General features: G+C 36.2%; 1 protein-coding gene across 3 annotated transcripts in view; it reads right to left on the bottom strand.

Moving 5' to 3' along the window:
- Window positions 1–690: 690 nt before the first annotated feature.
- Window positions 691–20,909, bottom strand: part of ENPP3 (ectonucleotide pyrophosphatase/phosphodiesterase 3) — a 46,444-nt gene continuing 26,225 nt past the window's right edge. For 2 of the 3 annotated variants that reach the window (XM_068938326.1, XM_068938327.1), the window contains 11 exons: window positions 19,599–19,726; window positions 17,674–17,740; window positions 15,970–16,057; window positions 14,990–15,159; window positions 14,828–14,879; window positions 13,980–14,134; window positions 9,981–10,116; window positions 9,041–9,118; window positions 8,016–8,148; window positions 5,984–6,140; window positions 695–4,134 (listed from right to left, as the gene is read on the bottom strand). In XM_068938326.1, coding sequence (XP_068794427.1) covers window positions 3,961–4,134; window positions 5,984–6,140; window positions 8,016–8,148; window positions 9,041–9,118; window positions 9,981–10,116; window positions 13,980–14,134; window positions 14,828–14,879; window positions 14,990–15,159; window positions 15,970–16,057; window positions 17,674–17,740; window positions 19,599–19,726 — 1,338 coding nt within the window. In that variant the 3' untranslated portion in view covers window positions 695–3,960. Of the gene's footprint in view, window positions 4,135–5,983; window positions 6,141–8,015; window positions 8,149–9,040; window positions 9,119–9,980; window positions 10,117–13,979; window positions 14,135–14,827; window positions 14,880–14,989; window positions 15,160–15,969; window positions 16,058–17,673; window positions 17,741–19,598; window positions 19,727–20,909 lie in introns of all 3 variants that reach the window. The other variant, XM_009688827.2, reaches the window with a different exon arrangement.

Raw genomic sequence — 20,909 nt, 5'->3', positions numbered from 1 at the left:
TCCAGAGAGCCTTCACTTCCCCCTTCCCTGGGAAAATGAGATGCGGCAGGGAAGAGCTGCTTTGCTGAGAGGAGGCAGGCACTTCTGAACCCCCACTTTTCCCAAAACAACTGCATCGGCTCCAGAGGCATGAGATTTGCCTGCCTCCTTATCAACAGCTCTTCAGCGCCAGGTGGGAATTGCCCCACGCTGCACAGCACCCATACAATTGGGGTGGAAAAAAAATCAGTATTTATAAACACAATTGCACATTTTGCATATGACAAATTCCATCTTCTTATGTACAAATATTGCGGGATCAATGTGGGAGGTCATTGGAAAAAACAGCCTTTTTTATATCTATTAATGCTATTTTCTTTAGGGATGGATGTCCAAGAAAGGAGTCAAGGATATTCTGCACCTTTTAAATGTCTACACTCAACTTCGGAGGTAGCCTTCAGTAAGGAACTGACAAAAACCCAGCAGTTTCTGTAATAAATATTAAGGAAAAATATGTTTAAGTTTTAGACTGGTGACGGTCTCTGAGGGCCAGGGCGTGGTGCTAGGGAAATACGGTAGCACTTGGTAAAAAAATGTCTACCAGACTTTTCCTTCTAGGTGTACGATTTTCTGGAGCAAGGTAGGCTGTATTTTCTTTATCTGTTTTCTTCTGTTATTACCTTGCTTTGTCACAGAAAGCAGACGAGCCATAGGTACTGCCAAATTTATATATTTCCTTGCAGATTTGGTTCTAATACTCTAAAACCGTGAAAAATCTGGATAAAAGAGAAAAACAGACAGATCTTCCTGAGTTCAGATTTTCAATGACTATAGGAGGATTCAGTTTCTCAGCTTCCATTGTGGTCAAGAGAAAACTACATTTCACAAAATTTACAATTTTAATTCTCACACATAAGGTGTCGTGAGAGCTGGAACTCAACAATTTCTGTATACGGTCAGTAAACCAGCTTACATCTATGAAACTTAGCTCTTTCAAAATTGGCTGAAAAACACAGAAAAAAAAGGGCTTGTCATTTTTGGAAAGTTACACTCATATTCCCTAGCACATTCGAGAACTTGGAGACTTTCAGAAACAGCGTATTTCTGTGCTGTAGTTTGTAGCTTTAGTGGCATATGATTTTTGTTTGACACAGCTATTCATTCCCATCACCATGCAAACTGCAGAAGTTATCCATTTCAAAAAGATCTGTAAAAATGTCTTAGGGAAGCGCAAAAGTTTCAGGCCATACCTCCACCAGTAATGCAATCATATATGCACATACTGCAAACTGAGTGTTTTCTTATAAACTGGCAACAGATTTTTTTTTTAATTACTAGCAATGAATAAGGCATTGAACTTACTCCCAAGTTAAAACAAAAATGCCTGTTAAATCCTATGAATGTCTTAAAAATGTTAGTTAAGGTCTCCAAAGCATAAACAACAATGAATTTCTCTTACATAAAACTCCAGGGTTTGAGAGCTCCTTAATCATTTCCTCTCATGCACAGCTGTAATTCTGTGATACAAGGGTGTTGGCCAAATCTCTCCCAAAATCATCATTCTATCAACCTGATCCTTTGAAGTTATTAGGAGTCACCAAATCCAGATTTCTTACAATAATTATTGTTGCACAATAACCATATAACCTACTATAAGTGATCTAGAAACAAATCCTGTGGATGGTAATCTAAAAATTTTTGCCTATTTAATGAAAGAATTTCAGATGTGGTCATTGCCAAGTACCTGGAGTTACAAGTTTGAATAATTTTTTGCACTAGTGTAAATGCTTAGCATTTCAACATGGTATTTGGCTTACATGCTCTATTTAGAATCCCCAGGCACAGAAAAAAATGGGATTATTCTTAAAATTGCATGTTTGTTTGCTGCAAGATTTCTCTGGCTATATTGCAAACTGCACATGATAGACTTCAGTAACAGTTCTCCCAACCTCCAGTGCAGGCACGGGCTTATGTAACTTAAGCGAGGGAGAGCAGGAAAACTTTCCCCACAGTTTTCCATCAAATCAGTTAGAAATCCAGACAAGTTTTAAATTAGTCAGTGATTTGACTTACTTGTTGAACTTAGTAGTGAGGGAAAAAAAAATCTTTGCAGGGTTGTTCCTGTAAATAACAGAAAATGTTAGTTTTAAGGATGCCTGTGAGACCACAGGATCAACTAACAGAGGGACGTAACAATCTTGGGGAGAAAGGGACAGAGTATGATATTGCCCAAAGCAATTTATAGCACAGTTTGTGTCACGGGGTGTGACAGAAGCTCTAGGATGCTGCACAGAGAACTGGGACTGGAAAGCCTGAAGACTCTTCAACATGAAAACAGTAGCAAGAAGTCAGTGTCAAGGGAAGAATACAGAGCTAAGAACTAATCTTCCTATGCAATTTCCAGACTTTCATCTGTAAATGACCCTGTGTGCTTTTAAAAGGTAGATATTAATGACAATTGAATGAGTACTAGGGGAAATAAACATGACTCTGGCAAGAACACTTTTGCGTTTACTTTCTCAGAATAACTGCATCTTCAGACTCCATTAGCAGAAAAGTTTATGTAAAGAGGAACAGTTTTTCAAGTCAGCTTCACAAGAAGTTAATTTGGAACTACATGCTTAATTTTAATGCTCAGAATTATTCATATTACCATAGCAGCAAGGATCCTAATGAACCAAAGATTCAAATCTTGACATGTTTAGTGTCATCCTACATCCTGATGTAAGATAAATATTACTAAGCTACGTTTGGAACGTATGATGTACACTCCTCATCTAAATTAGGAAAAAAATAAACAAATTTTCTCTATAGAATTTTAAGGCTTCTCCTTTAAAACAGACATGCCTCCTTCAGTCCACAATTGGCTACAAATTCAAACACTCTTTGACATATTTCTTTAAAATACCTCCAATGTGCCTATAAATTAGACACATGCTCGTTTGTCTGCTGCTATTCATACCCGTACTCAGCAGCTCTTTCAGTGGAGAAAATCAGCTTAACATTCAGTTATCACATGGCACTTCTGTAGTAGCAGAATTTGGGAATTTCCACAGCCTTGTCCCACTTACCTGCCCTCAGCAGTAATTTGTGTACAACACACAGTTTCAGTTAGAGATTCTTTCTGTATAAAGTCACTACGGAAAGGATCATTGGCCATTTTTCACATGTCACCACTAATTTTGGGCTCCCATCTCAGGTTTGACTATTTAAAAATAAACACAAATATTTTTGACACTACCAGGCATTTGGAAATGTTTGCAAATACAGATAAATATCTGGACAAAATCCCTCCAGCTAGAGGGCTTTTTTTAAACCTCTTTTTATTCAGAACACTTGAAGATTTCTGAGGAGTACACAATATAGCTCATTTACTCTAATTTCACTTCAGATGTTCCTAGTGTAATAAATTTACCCAAGTGCAAGTGGATAATCATAGAAGACACTTCCACTGTGTACAGATTTTTTGAGAGTCTGAAAATGTTTGTTAAATATATAGCAGTTTTCATGTGAATTAACAGAAGGTGAAAGAGAAATGCAGAACATTGCAGGACATGCCAGTGTTAGATAGCCATAACTTCACAGATATAGACAAGTGAAAAAACATAGGCACTCCGCTCAGAATGGTGCACTTTGTAGCTCAATTACAGAAATATTTTCTTTACATATTATAGTTCTGGGGTCTCTCTACCACAAAACAAGACATGCCACTTTTGCAGTTTTTTTCAAATCACTGATACCAAAATATTCTCTGTTTTGAAAACCTGGCTCATCAATGAGGATTTAATTTACTTTTGATAATTTTTATTCAGTTGGCACAAAACAGAACACCTAAATCCTTTTTTCAAATTCTCATTCTTTGGTTAGGTGTTATGTTTTCTTACATAAGAGCTTTAGTCACATTTCCTGCATACTTAACCAAAGAAAAAGCTAATTTTCTCAGGTTTGCTTTCTTCCAAGTACTGACACTTTTACAGATATTCAGTTAATGTCAGTCTCAAATGTTGGCAAAAATGTCTTCAGCTGTAAGATATCAGAGATGGGTTCCTGTCTTTCCTGGTAAAAGTCAAGCCCTGTTAGAAGTTCCACATCTCGAACACGTGCAGCATGAGCCCGAACTCTTTCTTCAACCCATTCGGAAGGCTGCTTATTTTCCTGCCAACACAACAGGAGCAATGTTCAAACACCGGTTATTGTCTAACACCACCACCAAACAATAGAGTGTCTTTTACAAACTAAAGGCTTTTAATGCCATAAAATTTCTTTCATTTTTCCCTAGACATCTCTGCAGCCTTGCAGTTGGTGATCTCATTTGAACAGCGTCAAACGGATGTCCCCTCTCCCTACCCGCCCACCATAGACTCTACCTCCAGATAGCACTGGTTTTACTCAATATATCCTACTTCCTGTCAGCTACCTTTTACGTCAGCTGTCTTAGCAGATGAGTAGAATCGGAATATGAGGGTTCTAGCATGAACTTAACACTAAATCCAATTTCTAAGTAAAAAGTATTTGAAGAAAGGACTGTTAGCAATCAGAGGTAACAGAGAAGCAAAATACTGCTGAAATGGTAGGTATGACTCTTAATGAATTTTTAACTACAAAGTGCAGTTGAGTCATATTTTAAACATACAGGTCAGGATAGTTATAGTTGCTGTATAAATTAGTTGCTATACTCAGGCTAGCCAAACAACAGGCACCCGTCAACCCGAACAAAGTCCTTACAGCAGCTCGGTCTTTACTGTTGGACAGCAAAAATAGTTGCTAGATAGACAGAGACTTAACACCCCCAAAAGAAAAGGAAACAAAACAGCCCTGTAAATATCAACACTAATGAATCAAAATGCCACCTTTTCGCTACAAAGATTTTTTGCACATAGATGGTATTTTGCTTTTCTGTTACCAATATCTGCTTTGGATGCAATACAAGTGTTTCACTAAATTTAACTTACCACAGGATACAGTGAACAATATGAAGTACAACGACATTTGAGGTTTGTTGCTAAGCTTTAGAAATAGCAGATGTTAATTGCTAAAGTATCAAGACTAATTCTTGACTATTCCTAATTTTTTGTTTTGTACATTCAGTTAACTCTCAGCTACCTAGAAGTTCATTGAGCAGTTGTGGATTATCCATGCCGCAAATGCAAGGCCAGGTCTCTTCTAAGCAAAGCTAGCTTGCACCTGTCTGGAGTTATGCGTACAAATAAAGTCATAAATAAACTAAACACAAGTGTACGGCTTTGAGGGCCACTTCAAATCTGTATAGCTGCATCTGTGTAGGGGAGATTCTGTACTGAAAACGCTGAGCTAAGGAATCTTCTGCATCCTGGAGTGCAGAGACACCCACCTGACTCAACAGTACATGCTAGACTCGGCTAATTTATTTTCTTTGTGTGCTATAAAATGTGAGATTTACATTTTTAGTGGACAGTATACCTTTTACTTAATTTAAAGTATGTATTTCTGGTTGTAAACTGTGTATTTCAACTCCAGAACCATCCATCGAAATACATACTGTCTCATTTCTGACAAAGCTGCAATAAAGGATTAATTCCTCTAGCTGAAGGGAGTAACACTCCAAGTTCTCTGATATCCCTAGAGTAATTTTATCCTACAGCCTTCCACACAGCTAACTTATCACTCTGTCAGCTGTGTGCCTCTTCTCAGCCCTTCTCCCTACTCACCTCTGAGGTGACAACATTTCCAAGTTCTCTTACCAAAATCTCATTTCTTCTCTTTTTCCTCCAGTCAGCTCACGTGCTTTGCAGCCTCTCTTGCACCTCCTGGCTCTCCTGGTCATGCCTTCAGCTCACAGCTCACAGCTATTATGATTCGTATGAAATCATATACAAGCCTCTCATACGCTCACTCTCAGTTAACTCACTAGGAGCAAATTACCTAAAATACCTAGAGACCTAAAGATTCTGCAGATGAGTGGAGCCCACTAGGGATCACAGTTCACAAAGCCCACTTGCCCAGAGGAGCATAAAATTATACTTACAGCACAGCTTTCAGTGTTGTCAGGTCGATGAGGAAGGATAAAAGATAAAGCATCCAAGGACCCTGAACAGTTCAGTGGAGTAAAAGATGTGTTCTTGCAGCTAGTCAGAACCACAAAGTAATGTGTTGGGATTGGGATTTGTGTATTATTTACATGCCTATAAAACAAAAATTAAAGGATTTATGCAGTAATAAAGTATAAAAACACTGATGCCATTGGTATGTTATGGAACACATCTCAGCTTAGATCTTTCACTATTGTATGACTTCTGTTTATTTTATAATTGAAATAAATATCTGACAGGATAGACAGTCTCACTCTCTGTTTCTTTAACAGCCAAACATGCACGGATTAGTCCTTTTGCTACAGGCGATCCCATTGAAATCAAAAGGATTGCTTATGTGCTCCATACTCTATTTTGCCAAAGCTAAAGATCTCTACATCTAGAAGAGGCAGGATAGAGCACTGTAAGTGACCTTCATTACCTTAAAAATTTTAGCTATATGAAACTGAATTGAAGAAGAATGAAGAGAAAACTAGCTTCTGGTTCCTGGTCAACAAGAAATGCCAGAAAGCTGGCTTGTGGCTATGTGCTATATGAACCGTTTTAGGATATGTGATTCAAAATATCTTTTCCTCCGTTCTGTTAGCAGGCTCACTTTTGTGTCTACACTTATGAAGAGCTGAATGCCTCCTAAATTTCCTGTATGTCTGCAATATTTAAACAAACACCATCAGTGAAATCATTATATGATTTAATATGACTAACCGCGCTGAATAAAACATGCTTGTTCAAAACTGTAGACAACGTTATGCGGTTGACTGGGTATTACAGCATTCTGCTTGGAAGGAAGCTCTAGTCGCTCATCCCTTCCACCCTCCTACTTCGTGGCAGAGCTGATTTTACCATTCTCAAACCATCTTTGACAGATGTGGTATTAAGTCTAGCCTTAAACACAAAATCTCCAGTGAAAGCATTTAACTGTGCAGATTTCCCAGCACTTGTTCTTCTACATAAGTGTTCTTACTGTCAAAAGGCTTTTTCCCTATATTTGGAAGAGTCTAAGTTATTGTTTGCTCTTATTCTGTTTTGTTCCTCCTCGCATCCTCACCGACTAATATAAATACTTAGTCTTTATCTTTTATATTTCTCCTTTATATAATTTTGTTTTATGTGTGTCTTCCTTTAGTCCTGTTTCTACACACAGATGAATTTTTAAGTGTGTTTTGCTATGCTACTAGAGCTCACTAAAATGTATCTAGAACTAGTCAGACTTCCAAGCAATCTGTACTATAGCTATGCAAATTTCCCACTCAGCAATGTTACATGTTATTTGCCCAGTTACATGATTCAGTGACTATATTAAACAAAGAAATCTGGCCTGTGACAAAACGTATCAGCTTGAGACAACAGGGACAATAAACAGGTCAATGGGCACAACATGAAAGTGAGAAAATTATGATTATGCATATCTTCTGCATATTTAGATGCATCATATATTCTTCTAATATTTCTGGAAGCCAAAAGACTGCACATAAACCTGGGAAGTAAATTATTGATATGGTATCACAGTACATATCTGTATGTGTGCATGTATAGATAGATACACATGTAACTGCAAGCTTTTTTCTCTTTACTGAGTTTGCCAACTAGTGCAAACTGAGATGGTGGCTCTGTGAAAGGAATATCAACCTCTTGAAAGCTAGTCTAAGTCTACAGAACTCATGTCAAATATCAATAGGCCATTTGATTTATTTCACAGATATTATCTGAGCAAAGAAAAATTGTGGAACTTAACTAGAATTTCTAAAACGATATATCTACTTGCAAGAGCATTTGCTTTTGTATGAGTATTGCTATGAGTATTTCTTTTTTTTTTTTTTTTTTAAATGAGTGGCTATTGGATTATAAGGGAAAGAATCAATTCTCCTTGATACTTTGTTTTTGTTCTTTTTGAATAAAAGTTTATCTGTCTGGAAATACAATGCGATATAATCCAGAGTTTGACCTCTGGCATTTCCTTGTACTTACAATGTAATTTCCTGAAGAGTATCAAAATGACCATCATAATTGTAATCAAACACCGGTCCACTGAGAACATTTATTCCGTTCCTTTCTCTAGCGTACTTTTGAAGTAGGACATTATGGAAATAGTCCCATATGTCTGTCATCAAACGAAAATGCAAGCACGGTTAACATAATTTTGAAGCTATTTCACCACTAAAGGCAAAGAACATATTCCCTTTTTTTGCTGTAGGTAGATAATAAAAATTTCCAAGCTCAAACTGTCTGTAAAATCAACTCTTTGTTACATACCATTTAGATTTCTTTAGAAGGGATGTACTCTTATTCACCACTGAAAGAGGTATGGTAAATGCTATGACACTTCTGTAAGCTTCCCTTCTACTACTGGAGATACACATTCAATCTGAAACTAAAGCCTACAACTCCAGAGCTGAAAAGTCATTCATTTTTGGCCTATTTCCTAGCACTGACAACTGTGCCAATTAGTGCAAACTGAGATGGTGACTCTGTGAAAGGAATATCAACCACCTGAAAGTTAGTCTAAGTCTACAAAACTCAGGTCGAACATCAGTAGGCCATTTGATTTATTTCACAGATGTTATCTGAGCACATACTAATTGTAGGACATAAAGTAGTGAAATCAGATGAATATTGGCAAAAATCAAACATTTAGGGCTACTGATTTACCCCTTGTTTATGATCTAAAAACCTCTGGTAAGTTTGAAATCACTTGTAGAGTTTTCCTTGGAAATTTCCTGTTAGGATAGCATGAAGAAGATGAAGAAAAAATTCAAAAGTGAACAGATATACCTAAGAAGAGTTCAGATAGGACTATATACAGAAAAATATGACTTACAGGAGTGTGTTTTAACATTTCTCATCTCTAATTTAAAAAATTTTTAAAGAATTTGCACAAGATGTGGATACACTACAGGTTGTGTATTAATGTTTTCAATCATTGTCGCAGCTATATCAAATGTAGAACCACTTCAGTAATTGCAAAATGTATTGATCATAACCTTGGAACCTACCTCTGAACGCGGTATACATGGGAACTATATTGCTGGTGAGTAAAGCATCATACTGTTCAAGAGCAGATGAATTGAAGTCTGTATGCACACATGTAAAAGAACAAACATACTTTAATGAAATACTACACGTTTGACTCATATGTCACTATAAATTGCAGGTATATACTTCACATTTCTTAACATTTAAATTCCCTGTTAGTTTGTGGAAGACAGAACATAAATATATATGAAACCACAAACAAAGACACAGTCATGTTTACAGCATATTGTGCTGGATGGAAGGCTTCTTTCATGACGCTGGCAGATACAACCAGATAAACAGCGAATTTTTTCACATGTAATATCTCAGAGAAAAATTTTCTGTTATTTGTTTATGGACCAGGCTAGAAAGGAATTATCAGTTCATTAGGTCACTGTTTTTATTACCTATTACCTTTTCAAGGCCATTCAACTTTAAAGAGATGTGTTTTCTTTTGATTCCCTCTGTGCAAGGACTGTCTACCTCCTATTCATTAGTAACTTAACTTGATGAATTTGAGCATGGGCATACGATCCTACTGCAACCTAACATCTCCACAACTGTATGTGCAACCTGTTCAATACAATACTATCAAATTTGACACGAGGAAATAAATATTCTTATAGAGGAAGAGGGACAGCCCTTACCTCTTAACCCTTTACATCTTTCCTATCAGTTTTTCTCAAATTCAAGTTGTTCCATTTTTTAAAGAAAAATCTAAATGTTCTAAACTGAAAATATTTAAACACAAGTAGCAGATGTCCTACTTTTGGTCAGTCTACAAACACTGGAAATCTTTTTCTGCCCAGTATGCTGATCCCAAGAAGTTTTTTTTGGTGTTTGGGTATATGTTTAAACATAAACCCACATCCAGCTGATTAAGACTTTCTAAGCTCTGGCTATAAAAAGAACCATACTCACTGGGAGGATAGAGGAAACCGCGGGTGAAGGTCAGCCCATCTGGGTAGTTGGAACAATTCTGGCTTTGAGCAACAGGGATTCTAACATCAGCCCGCAGACAGTCTGAAACAGTGGGAGGAAGCGAAGATGTGTTTTCCTGTGAAAACGGAAAAAAAAGAGTATTACACCCACGGCTGTGGCTAACCTAATGCCCTGTACAGTTCTAACTTTCTAGAACGGCCTTCACTGAATCTTTTCCTATTTTCATAATGAATCAGGTAATGCAAGTAATGGACACTGATGTTTTCTGCCTAGTGTTTTTCCTCTACGTCTGTTTTTAGGAAGTTCAGGGAAATCCCTATGCAGCATGTAAAATTGCAGTTGCAAAAGTAAGGCCTTAGGCCAAAAACAGGTGACAAATTCGGCTCATTCATCACTTTCACATGTTTCTGGAAACAGAAACTTTATTTCACGTTCTCATGCCAAGCAGGTAGTATATAAACCATCTGAGAAGGCTACCTCAATAATATGAGTCTGTGCCGTGGAAGATTAAAGTTAAATAAATCAGTAGTAAATTCAGTCCGTTTTACTGGCTAGTTTCATTAACTTCAATAGAGCTATGTTAACACGCACTCTAGCTAAGATCTGGCCAAAAGAGATTCTGACCAGTATAACTGTTTCTATCAATCTCATATTTTAGGATTGCATTAACTAGAACATCAGAATATGCCTTTTGGGATTTAGCTGTACTTTGTTTTTCAAACTCATTTATATGTTATTTGTTTTCCTTTTGGTAAGACTGGAACATATTTTCTGATTTTTTTCTTTATTATAAACAGTAGTTAAGCATCTGAATTGAAATTTAGCGCATCATTGTCTTTTTAACTGGTCGAAGCTGAACAGAAAAAAAGTGCAACATTCTCCTTGTGCCTCTTTGCACTCTTTGATTTACTTTATTTATTTTTGTGAGAGTTTCTGTATATGTCTATCTTATGCTCAAGTTGTATATTAAAGGAATTAATATTAATATTTTCAAAAACAATCCTGTACATTTAGGAGATTAAGGCTGCTCATAGCTGTTTCCATTGGACATCACAGGAGAAAATTCTTCAACTGAAGAATCAAGAATTCTTAATGAACCTATGAACTCACATAATTATGAGGAAGCAACCACTCAAAGTAGTCCAGTTTGCTTTTTCTAGAATCTACAAGCAGGTCAACAGCTGCTGATAGCAGAGCTTGGCTGTTTCTGGGTTCACCTTTTAGTACAACGAGATCAACAGTCAATGCAACCCAAGAACGTAAGCCAAATTGCTAATGGTCCATTTACTAAATACTCTCTTTCATGACCTGCTCCTTTCTTTTTCTCAAATAGAGGAATAAGCTATTTTTAAATAGTCTATCAAAAAGGATAGAAGAAAGATTCTCAAAGAAGCCATTGAAAATGGTGATTTATTAAGAAATGAGACCTTGTCTCATTTCTCTGTCTCAAGACTTTAGAATCAGAAAACAAATTTCATCACCAGTTCAACTTCTTTAGCCCTTTGGTTCCCTGTCTTTCAGGTCATAGAACCATAATAGATTCTAAAGAAAGACAGTTAACAGCTGTAAAAAATAGCTTTGCCTGCCACTTCATGCATTACATTTTCTGATGCAGTTTTTTTTTTTCCACTAGATAGTAATTAACATCAAGAAATATGAGTTATTTGCATTATATGGCATACTTGCAGCAGCAGCTGTGGTCTGTCATGTCAACTTCAGCCATTTCCAGGAATCTTTTTTGGGTAATCAAGAAGAAAAAAATACTGAACCACAAAAAAACAAAATACCTACAACTCCAATGCACTGAGCTTTAATTTCAAAAATCTCAGTACTTTAGACAAGTTTCGTTGCAGTTTTCATCCCATTGCAGTATGGATTAGACTATTAATGAATGAGTTTCAAAAGCTAATTTAATTTACATTTTTATACTAAAGATAAAAATTCTTATATGTAATATTCTTTAACCATAAAAATGCTCCAAATTCACATACAGAAGAATTGTTGAAAGATCAGAAACGCAAATGAAACTGCAATTCTAGTGCACAAACTGAATTCACAAACTACTATACGTAGCAAAGCGGGTTTTAAATTCCACAGGTATCTGCAGACAGGTGCAGTGGTTAGCTTTTTGCAAAACAAATCTGCCTACCTCCCTGGCAGATGAGGAAATACATGTCCTTCAACCTTAGATTTTTCTTTGAATTAGAATAATAAGTAACTAAAACTCTATCTGACATCATTTAATTAAGGTCTAAAACTATATCCAATCAAAAATAAGAAGTTATTCCTAATATACCTAATTATGATATCACATGCAGATGCAATAATTTTGTGCTGTCTTGATCAGCCAGCCCAGTTTTAAAACGTTAGCAAATCACACAAAGCTAGCAAAACTCAGGCCTGTTTTACCTTTTATGTAAACTGTTTTACGTTTGGCCCTTCTCTATAGTGGGCAGATGCCTGCTTGTGAAGAAATACCTCACCTCACAAGCTGTGCAATCATTGCACAAGCTTTATCCACAACAGGAGCAACCTAAGATGCATTAAGAAATTTGCAGAAATTCCAGTCTTTTGTCATTCCCATACATTGTACACAAAGCTTATAAAAATGGTGGCTGTAGCCCTCTGTCCTTCCACTGTTGTCATAACTTCTGAAGCTTTCTCTCTTGAATAATATAAGTTGTAATTGAAAAAAAATACATATGATTTCAGTTTACTGTATAAGAACACAAGCTAGTGAGTGAGCTGACTCTTATAACCCTTTATCGTTGTGTCTCTGAGAGTGTTATAGAGGAAATTTATTCTTTCCTAGCTTTTCTATAGGAAACATACATCAATGTATTACAGTCTGCTATGAACTATACAACATTTCACTGTCTTAAGCATTCACCGCTTCCCCATATTGTGGCATAAGCTACTAAAAGAAACTCATAAATATGTAATAGTGTTGACTTAGATGCAATATTGGGCAAGAATTTTCTTCTACACTTCTTTTCCAACTGAGAATTTGGTTTTCAACATACGAGAATGTCTGTGAAAAGTTATTTGGTTTGTTTGAGCTTTTTTCCTGCTGTTGCTGAAATATTAAATGAGTAGTTTAAAAAGCAGTTTAAGAATCTTTTTAAACCAAAAAGAAAAATTCTGTCCACAATTAACTGGTTTTCATTAGGGCAATGCACTCTCATAGTAAGCTATGAGATCAGATCTTCAGATATGATGAAGTAAAAATAATCTTTGTTGAAATAGATATCTGCTTCTGTAGACTTTAAACCTTGTTAGTGTTGGATTCTGATTCGTTATGTAGATTGTGAGAAAATCAGTAGAAAGGACAGAGTCAAAAAGAAAAAAGGTCAAATTATATGTAGAAATAAGTTTGTGAATGTCCACTAGTTTACTGACCCTGGGAATCTGTATAATTTATTCTAGAGATTCACATACCCATGAACTCTCTGAGGTTCATCCAGCTATAATTATATCATTCTGAAATTATATAATGTAATAGAGAGAAAATAAACAGAACGTACAGAACAATGTATTAGTACAAACTGTCTTGAAGGATTGTACACGTTTGGGAGGTTTGTCAATGGGAAAAAGATAATGTTATTTATAGGAAAATGTACAAGCTTTTATTTTTGGAAATCATAGCCTGATTTCTCTCAGGAATTGACAGGCAAGTTGGAGCACTATCTTGACAGCTTGCCAATTTACAAAACAAGCTTAACAGACCAGCTTAATAGGAGCTCTGTTCTTTTATATCTTTTGTATTCCTAACAGATGGCCTTTTCCTCTTTTAAAAAACTATTTTAGGATTTTTGAATGTTAAAGATACCTTTCCTTTTCAGGAAAAAAAAAAAAAAAAAAAAAAGCCTGAGTCGTATAACACCCACCAATCCATAATCAGAATTCCCAATGAATGAACCACATTTTCTGTCCATTATATTTAATGTTTAAGAATGGTATGGGTAGCTAATAACTTACATGCTTATTCACAGTGTATGCAGTCCACAGTGGCATCCAGATGTTGTAACTGTATCCACTCACATACTGATGATGGGAAAGGAGGCAGTAGGTGTTTTCCTTCTGAAGAACTCTAGGTCTCCCATATGGCAAATTATAGGAGTTTGTCTTCTTTACTAGAATTTAAACAATAATTATTGATTCTCTCTTCTGCAACATCTTTGATGGCACAAACGTTTAAGCAAGGAGAGGAAAAAGATGGAATAAAATGTAAATAAATGAATAAATATGAATAAATACAAATAGAACTGACACTAAACCTGGCACATATTGATTTACGCTATTGGCTTCTGAGTGAAATAAAAATATATTCTACATTTTCCATGTTATTTTTAATGTGTGGAAATCAATATAGTAGATAGATGTGCAAATTCCCATTTCTTTGCAATCTCATTTCAAACTAATTATTTTGAAGTTATCTTGTCAGTGGAGTGAGAAATGCCACAGAAGACACACAGAAATATCTATGGGAGTTTGTGATCAGAGGAGGGCAAACTTATCCTTGCAAGGTGGGCAACAACAGGTATGGCATACAGTGCTCAGGCTTGATCCAAAGTCCACTGAAACCTGTACATTTCTTTCCAAGATTTTAATGAGATTTGGATCTGGTTCCTGTGCAGAAATCTTGCTATAAAAGTATCTATTAGCATATTTTAAAGAGATGCAAAGAAACAAGATAAAAATAATGCTTCTTATTAGATTCTCCTACTTCACTTTAAATTGTAATTCCCACAGAAACCAGTAACACAGAACCTAAAACAGGCATAGGTTGAAAACTGTTGCTGTCCCATTCATTTCTTACTACTTACTTTCTTCTGTGGTGAGATTTAACCTCTTGTTTATTACTGAAACATTTGATATCTGTAAAAGATTAGAGAACCATTCAGAGGGAATCTCCAGTTTAGAAAAATCACAGAAAAGAAAAAATACTTGACAAAGAAGGTTAAAAGATCCAAGAACACTCTACTTACTTCACCACACGTGCATCCTAATTCACTTGAAAGAGTCAAACTGACAACTGGACATGAAGAAAGAGATGATTCTTCCTTTGCAAGTAAAGGATTGTAAAAAGGTTTTTTCAAAATGTGGTTTAAGCTGCCATGTGTTCCATTGTTTGGTGCTGGTGTAATATGCAGCAGATCTGTTGAAACATTTGAAATTTTAAAAAACATATTGTAAAGCTACTTTCAGAATAAAATGGCATTTTTAAAAGGCATCATCTTTCCATTTCTACGCATTTCATATGGATTTATTCTAAACAGAAAAAAATACCTTATTCAGTTATCTAAACTATTATGGTAGCTACCAACAATGCGCAATTTTCTAGGTATGAAGGTTCGCTGTATTTTCCACTGCATCAAGATTTGGTAATCTATGCATCTGAGCAGTGTTAATATAGCATTGTACAGTGCTATCACATAAAGACGACTGTGGGATTTTATGCAGAAAACAGCTGTGATTGCAGCAGATGAATGAATGTATCATATTATGAAGCATACTAGCATACTGCATTTTTGAGTGATGCTTTAATTCATATTTCCTGAGGCACGCATTCCCAAATTGTTCGGTGCCAGGACTGCAAAGGTGCAGCTCAATTTCTGAGTGATAGCTTTAACTCTCTACAAGGTTCTTGTCCTAAAATGATCCCACAGGCACCGTTCCAACAGCAGGCCCACATGGCAGGAGCGCTTTCCCCTGTGATTCTTTGGCAGACGCCTGCAATCAGAACGACCTTGAAAGCAGAGCAACTTCTGGTACTTAATCTCTGAACACCGTACAGACAGCTAGACTGCAGCATGACTTCAGATGAGGTGCTTTGTGTGAAAAGCTTAGCTTCTGAATAAATTTACTAAAGTTTTAGTTACTCCTCTTCTAGCTCTCACAACACTAGTATTTGAAAACACTGTTGCTTTATCATTTCAAGTACTGGATCATCTCAAGTACTACTCACCACACATAAGGTTGTAAATCTCTATGTTTTCAAAGGGGTCCACTTCTGTTTTCTCTTTAAAACCTGGGCCATATGCTAAGAATATAGCCTAGATTGTAATAATAAAAAAGTTGTTATCTAAAGGAAGTCAAATTCAGAAACAAATGGGTGGGATTTTAAGGAGCCAGGGACCAAAATATAGCTTTTCACGGTCATAAGAGTTAAAAAAGAGGATTGTTCTGGTAAAGAAGGCAAATTTTGCTCATTACATATAATCTGAAGAAAAGTGGAAAACATAAATTCATTTCTCAGGTTACTTTCAACTACATAATGAATCCAGGTTGTTTTCTTTAGTATTTCTGTGTATACTTATGGAAATTATTGTTTGCTATTGCTTTTATGTTTTCATTGCAATGGCTGATAACAGTAATACCATTTCAACAAATACCAAATTATGACACTCACAGATCCTATTCAAAGGTTAATATTGCCCCACGAATATAAGTTTGGGTTTTTGTTAACCCATAAGTTACATTTTCAAAAGTCTTTAGGTAGCATAACAGCCTATAGGCTACTGCTGCCATGGCTACAGCAGGGAGTAAGGTGCTGGGAACACATATCCCAAGTTTATCAGAGACCGGAGTCAGTACCACCAATGCTATAATGTAATGGTGGGTAGCCTTTGCTTGTGTCTGAAAGAAGTCCAGCAGAACATTGATGCTACTTACACTCTCAAATCAGTTTCTAATACTGTATAAGCCTCCTCAGCTGCCTGCTATAAGATACAGGAAACATGACTAAACAGGAGAATGATCTTTTCCGAAATAACGTTCCTATGTCCTCATAATAGGAAAGAAATTTTAATATATTTTAAAAAAACATCATTAAGACATATTACTCTTTCATAAAGAATTAATTTTCCTTAGTCATTATGTCACCAGGATTAGGTTAGCTATGATTAATATTTCCATGATTTAACGTGGACTTTTACTTTTCTGTGCCGTACAAACATTCAGGAATGTTCTCATCAGTATACTGGCATATGGTTATAATAATGGTTTGAAGATCCAGCTGAAGTTGGTTACTGTAAGTAAAATATGCCAGGCACAGAATACAGGACTAGTAGTGGCAGGCTTGAGCTTATTTAAAGGATTGCATCACAGAACATAGACAAAATACCATCTTAAAAACTCAACACAACAAAACATTTTCACTGTAACCAGTGAAGTGAAAATGAGAGGAAATTGCAATACAGGTTATTCAGCAACTTTTCTACCCTGATTACAAGACCAAGGCTAGTAAGTTAAGCAGAGAAGAGGAGCTTTAGATAAGCACATAGACCTTCAGATGCTCAATTTAACTTCCAGAGTGTATAGCGATGTTTCAGTCATTGCTCCAGCAGAAGAATGAACGAAAGAAAAAAATTAATATTCCATATCTAAAGACAGTATGCTTGATTTACTGTAGTTTCTCTGTCTCCATAGACCTAAGGTGAGCCATGATAAGTTTCAATACTGCACCCCACAGAGGCAGGATATGTATGGATTAATGAAAAGTAATTTCAGTATGTGGGCACAGTATGCATTCATGGTTTAGATGCCTGAAGGACACACAAGAAAAAAGCACACTGCAAAAATTACCATGTATTCTATATTCTAGTGGTTTATCCAGCACATAATGATTTTCTACGTGAGAAGATGCAAGAGCCAAGGAGAACTATCTTACCTCCATACTTTTAAATTCATTGTCATAGCCATGGTTACCCCCATCACAATTACTGTATCCTTTGTCTCTAAGGAGAAAGCATCATATATTGTAAATAAAAATGGCACAATTAAAACTAGTTAATAATTGTCATCCTGAATCACTGGACCCTGGATCATGTCTTCAGAACAGAGTAACATAATATTGTACTGTTTTTTGCTCATCCAGTGTTGATTTTTATGAAGATCTCTCTCTTTCCCCCTTAAGTAACAGAGATTGTATTGGACAGAAATAAAATACATCCTATGTAGCTACTGAGCGCACAATGAATCAATTTTTTGGAAATTAATTGAAGAAACAGCTATTTTTGAACTGAAGCCCATCAAGAAGTTTCAAAACAATGTAATCTGATGAGGAAGAATTATATTTGCAGCTATATTTCGTAATATTTTCATTTTAATATAACACTTACAATGGGAGACCCTAGCTGTTAGCTTCTTTGGAACAATTTAAGATTGCAAGGGATTTTGCCTTACAAGTGTGTGATTTCCTCACAGACATTAAAAGGTGACCGGGAGGGTATAGAATTAATAGCATGCCAGAATATTTGGACTTATAATGACTAACACTTGCCAATTTACCCATTACTGAGATATCTGGAAAGATAAAGAGATAGTCATTCAATATTGATTCAATGCATAGTTGTCAGCACATATATCCTATTTTCAGAGCCACAAGAACATTTGAGCACAGCTGAGAAAGTGTGAATAAGAGATTTTTTAAATGGGCATTTCTTGTTGTATGTCTAGGACAATTATTTAGTTGCATCAACACAAATGAATAAGTCATATACTAATCAAGCATTTTCTACAATTTGAATGCTCTTGAAATTCCAAGTCAGCTCCTGCTTTTGCTACTGTAGCCCAGTGGTACAGTATTGCTAGTAACACACTGCAGGCTCAGGCTTAGTACTGAGTTTTCAAAGCCTCAGAATAAATGTTTGTCCGAATTCTCTTGACCTGCTCACAGCTTTGTTTTCACTTGTTTAGCTATAACGGCAATTTTAATAATGATTAGGTGGTTATGTCTAATTTTATTTTTGCTTATCTTCGCATGGCACAACCACAGTTTTTCTATTGACAGCAGTAACCAGTAGTTATTCTATGTAGAATGAGAGATTTACAAATCCAATGTAATGATGTAGTATAGAGAAATACAATGATAGATATCTTGAAAAGTGGGGACACACGCCGCAGTGCAAAGGAGTACAGGCATGGGATAACAATGGATTGGGCATAGGCTGGACCTGGAGACCCCAAGGCTGGAAATAACTTACCTATGGTCAGTTAAAGAAATGCAGACCTGGAGCTCAGAAAAACTAGGCTTACGTGTAACAAAGAGAAGAAAGAACAAGTATCTGATATATGTCAAATGTACCATATATAATAAATTCGGATGCAATGAGAACTTGCAGGCTAATGAAAAATGCGCAAGGTGTAGAAATGTGTTAACAAACATGCAAAAATGATCCCAGTTGGATCACAGACTGAGAAGAAGCCATCAACTTTAGGACCCAGAGAGGCAGTGGAAGGGTGAGCATAACACCAGGAAAAAGGCTAGATACTAAGAAAGATGTGTACTAATTTCAGCTGTATTATGTTTGAGACTTATAGTTGTATTCATTTCTTTATTTTCTTTTTCTCTCTTTTGCTGGAAAAAATAGATCTGGACTAGTAATGATGCTTTCATTAGACTGTAAATATTTGAAACATATTAATAGCAGTTTCTTGGCTTTATGTGTAAGGTGTGTTTCCTTTTTACCCATAAGACTTCAAGTACAACACTATAAGTCTTCAGCAAAAACAAAATGAGGCATTTGTGAAGGAAATGAAAAGGATGAGAAAAGGATGGAAAAGATAAGAAAACAGTCACAGAGATTATGTTACCTCACAGCGAGCCACTGTCGATCCATTAAAAGATGTACTTTGTCAATACGAATGTTGTTAGCATAATGGAATCGTTTTGGCATGTTAGGTGTCAGGTAAGGTTTGAAGTGCTGGGGGGATCTTTTGCACTGTGCAACAGGAAAGAGTCATGAGTTTTGTTCGGCATCAAAAGTAAACCCATCATAAACCCACCATTCAATACTAACACAAACATCTTAGTGACGAGAACGTAAGCACAAAACACATCATTCATGGATAGTTTCTCTTACACTTGATCAGTTTTGGCCCAAGAGGCAATGGAAGGAAAAGTGGCTTTCTTGGAACTGTTTGAAAATATACTGCTATAATACACACAGTAAGTGCACCAATATTGTGCTAAAGTTAATACTAATGTATACTAGCTTCTGATATATCCACTTACACTTTACAAGAGAAAGTTCCTTGGAAGTTTATGTTTTTCTGTGATCTTCTTAATAGAAGACTTTACCAGTCAATAAATAAAGCAAAACTTATCTGTTTCCATGCTTATGAAGAGTCATTTTGAAACCTCTTAAAGTTATAAGCAGCTGAATCTCTAACTTGGAAGCAGTAAATGTTCAGTTTCTGGAATGCTTTCTTATAAATGTATAAGCATAAAAAAGAGGTCACCAGATATGGTGAACTCACTTCACAAATGACTTTCTGATCATTTCTTTTTCAATTTGTCAGCAGGTCCTTAAAAAATAGCAAATACTTGAAATGCACCATAGAAGTAAATGGTAGCACAATTGTGAAAGCCTGAAGATCTCTCAATAGTTCTTAGTGGAAAATGCTGAGTATAAAGAATCTAGAAAATTTGGACTTCTGGAACGTAATCAGATACCAGCTTGCTGACATCTGATACAATGATTTACTGCAGCAATGAACAATGGGGCAGTTATTTGTAAGTGTGGCAAAACAGAGGTAGAAAAAGTGGGAGAGTCAGATGATACACCGATTTAAGGGACTTCAGGATTGTTCTGATTTGCTCCCAGGAAATATTCCTCAGCAATGCCTCAGTCATGTCCTTTCTCTTGAAGCCACATTCCCTCTGCTAGGTCAGGGAGGAACTGAGGTTACACCAGATTCCCATGCAAAGGCCTGGCTCACTAAGGTCCTTTGCAACAGTGAAAAATCTGTAGTAAAGCCTGCGCACATCCATCCAATCAGTTTGGTATATTGTAGAGCTTGCATTGGCCTCCTAAAACTGCCCTGTACTCCTGTATCAAGTACTCCAGAAAACACTTTAAAAAACCCAAGTATCTTCCAGTAGAGGCTGGGGTCAAGCTGGTC

Source organism: Struthio camelus, chromosome 3, assembly GCF_040807025.1.
Source record: "Struthio camelus isolate bStrCam1 chromosome 3, bStrCam1.hap1, whole genome shotgun sequence".
Lineage (NCBI taxonomy): Eukaryota > Metazoa > Chordata > Aves > Struthioniformes > Struthionidae > Struthio > Struthio camelus.
The sequence above is the reverse complement of the archived record's forward strand: the minus strand, read 5'-3'. Positions and strand labels throughout refer to the sequence as shown.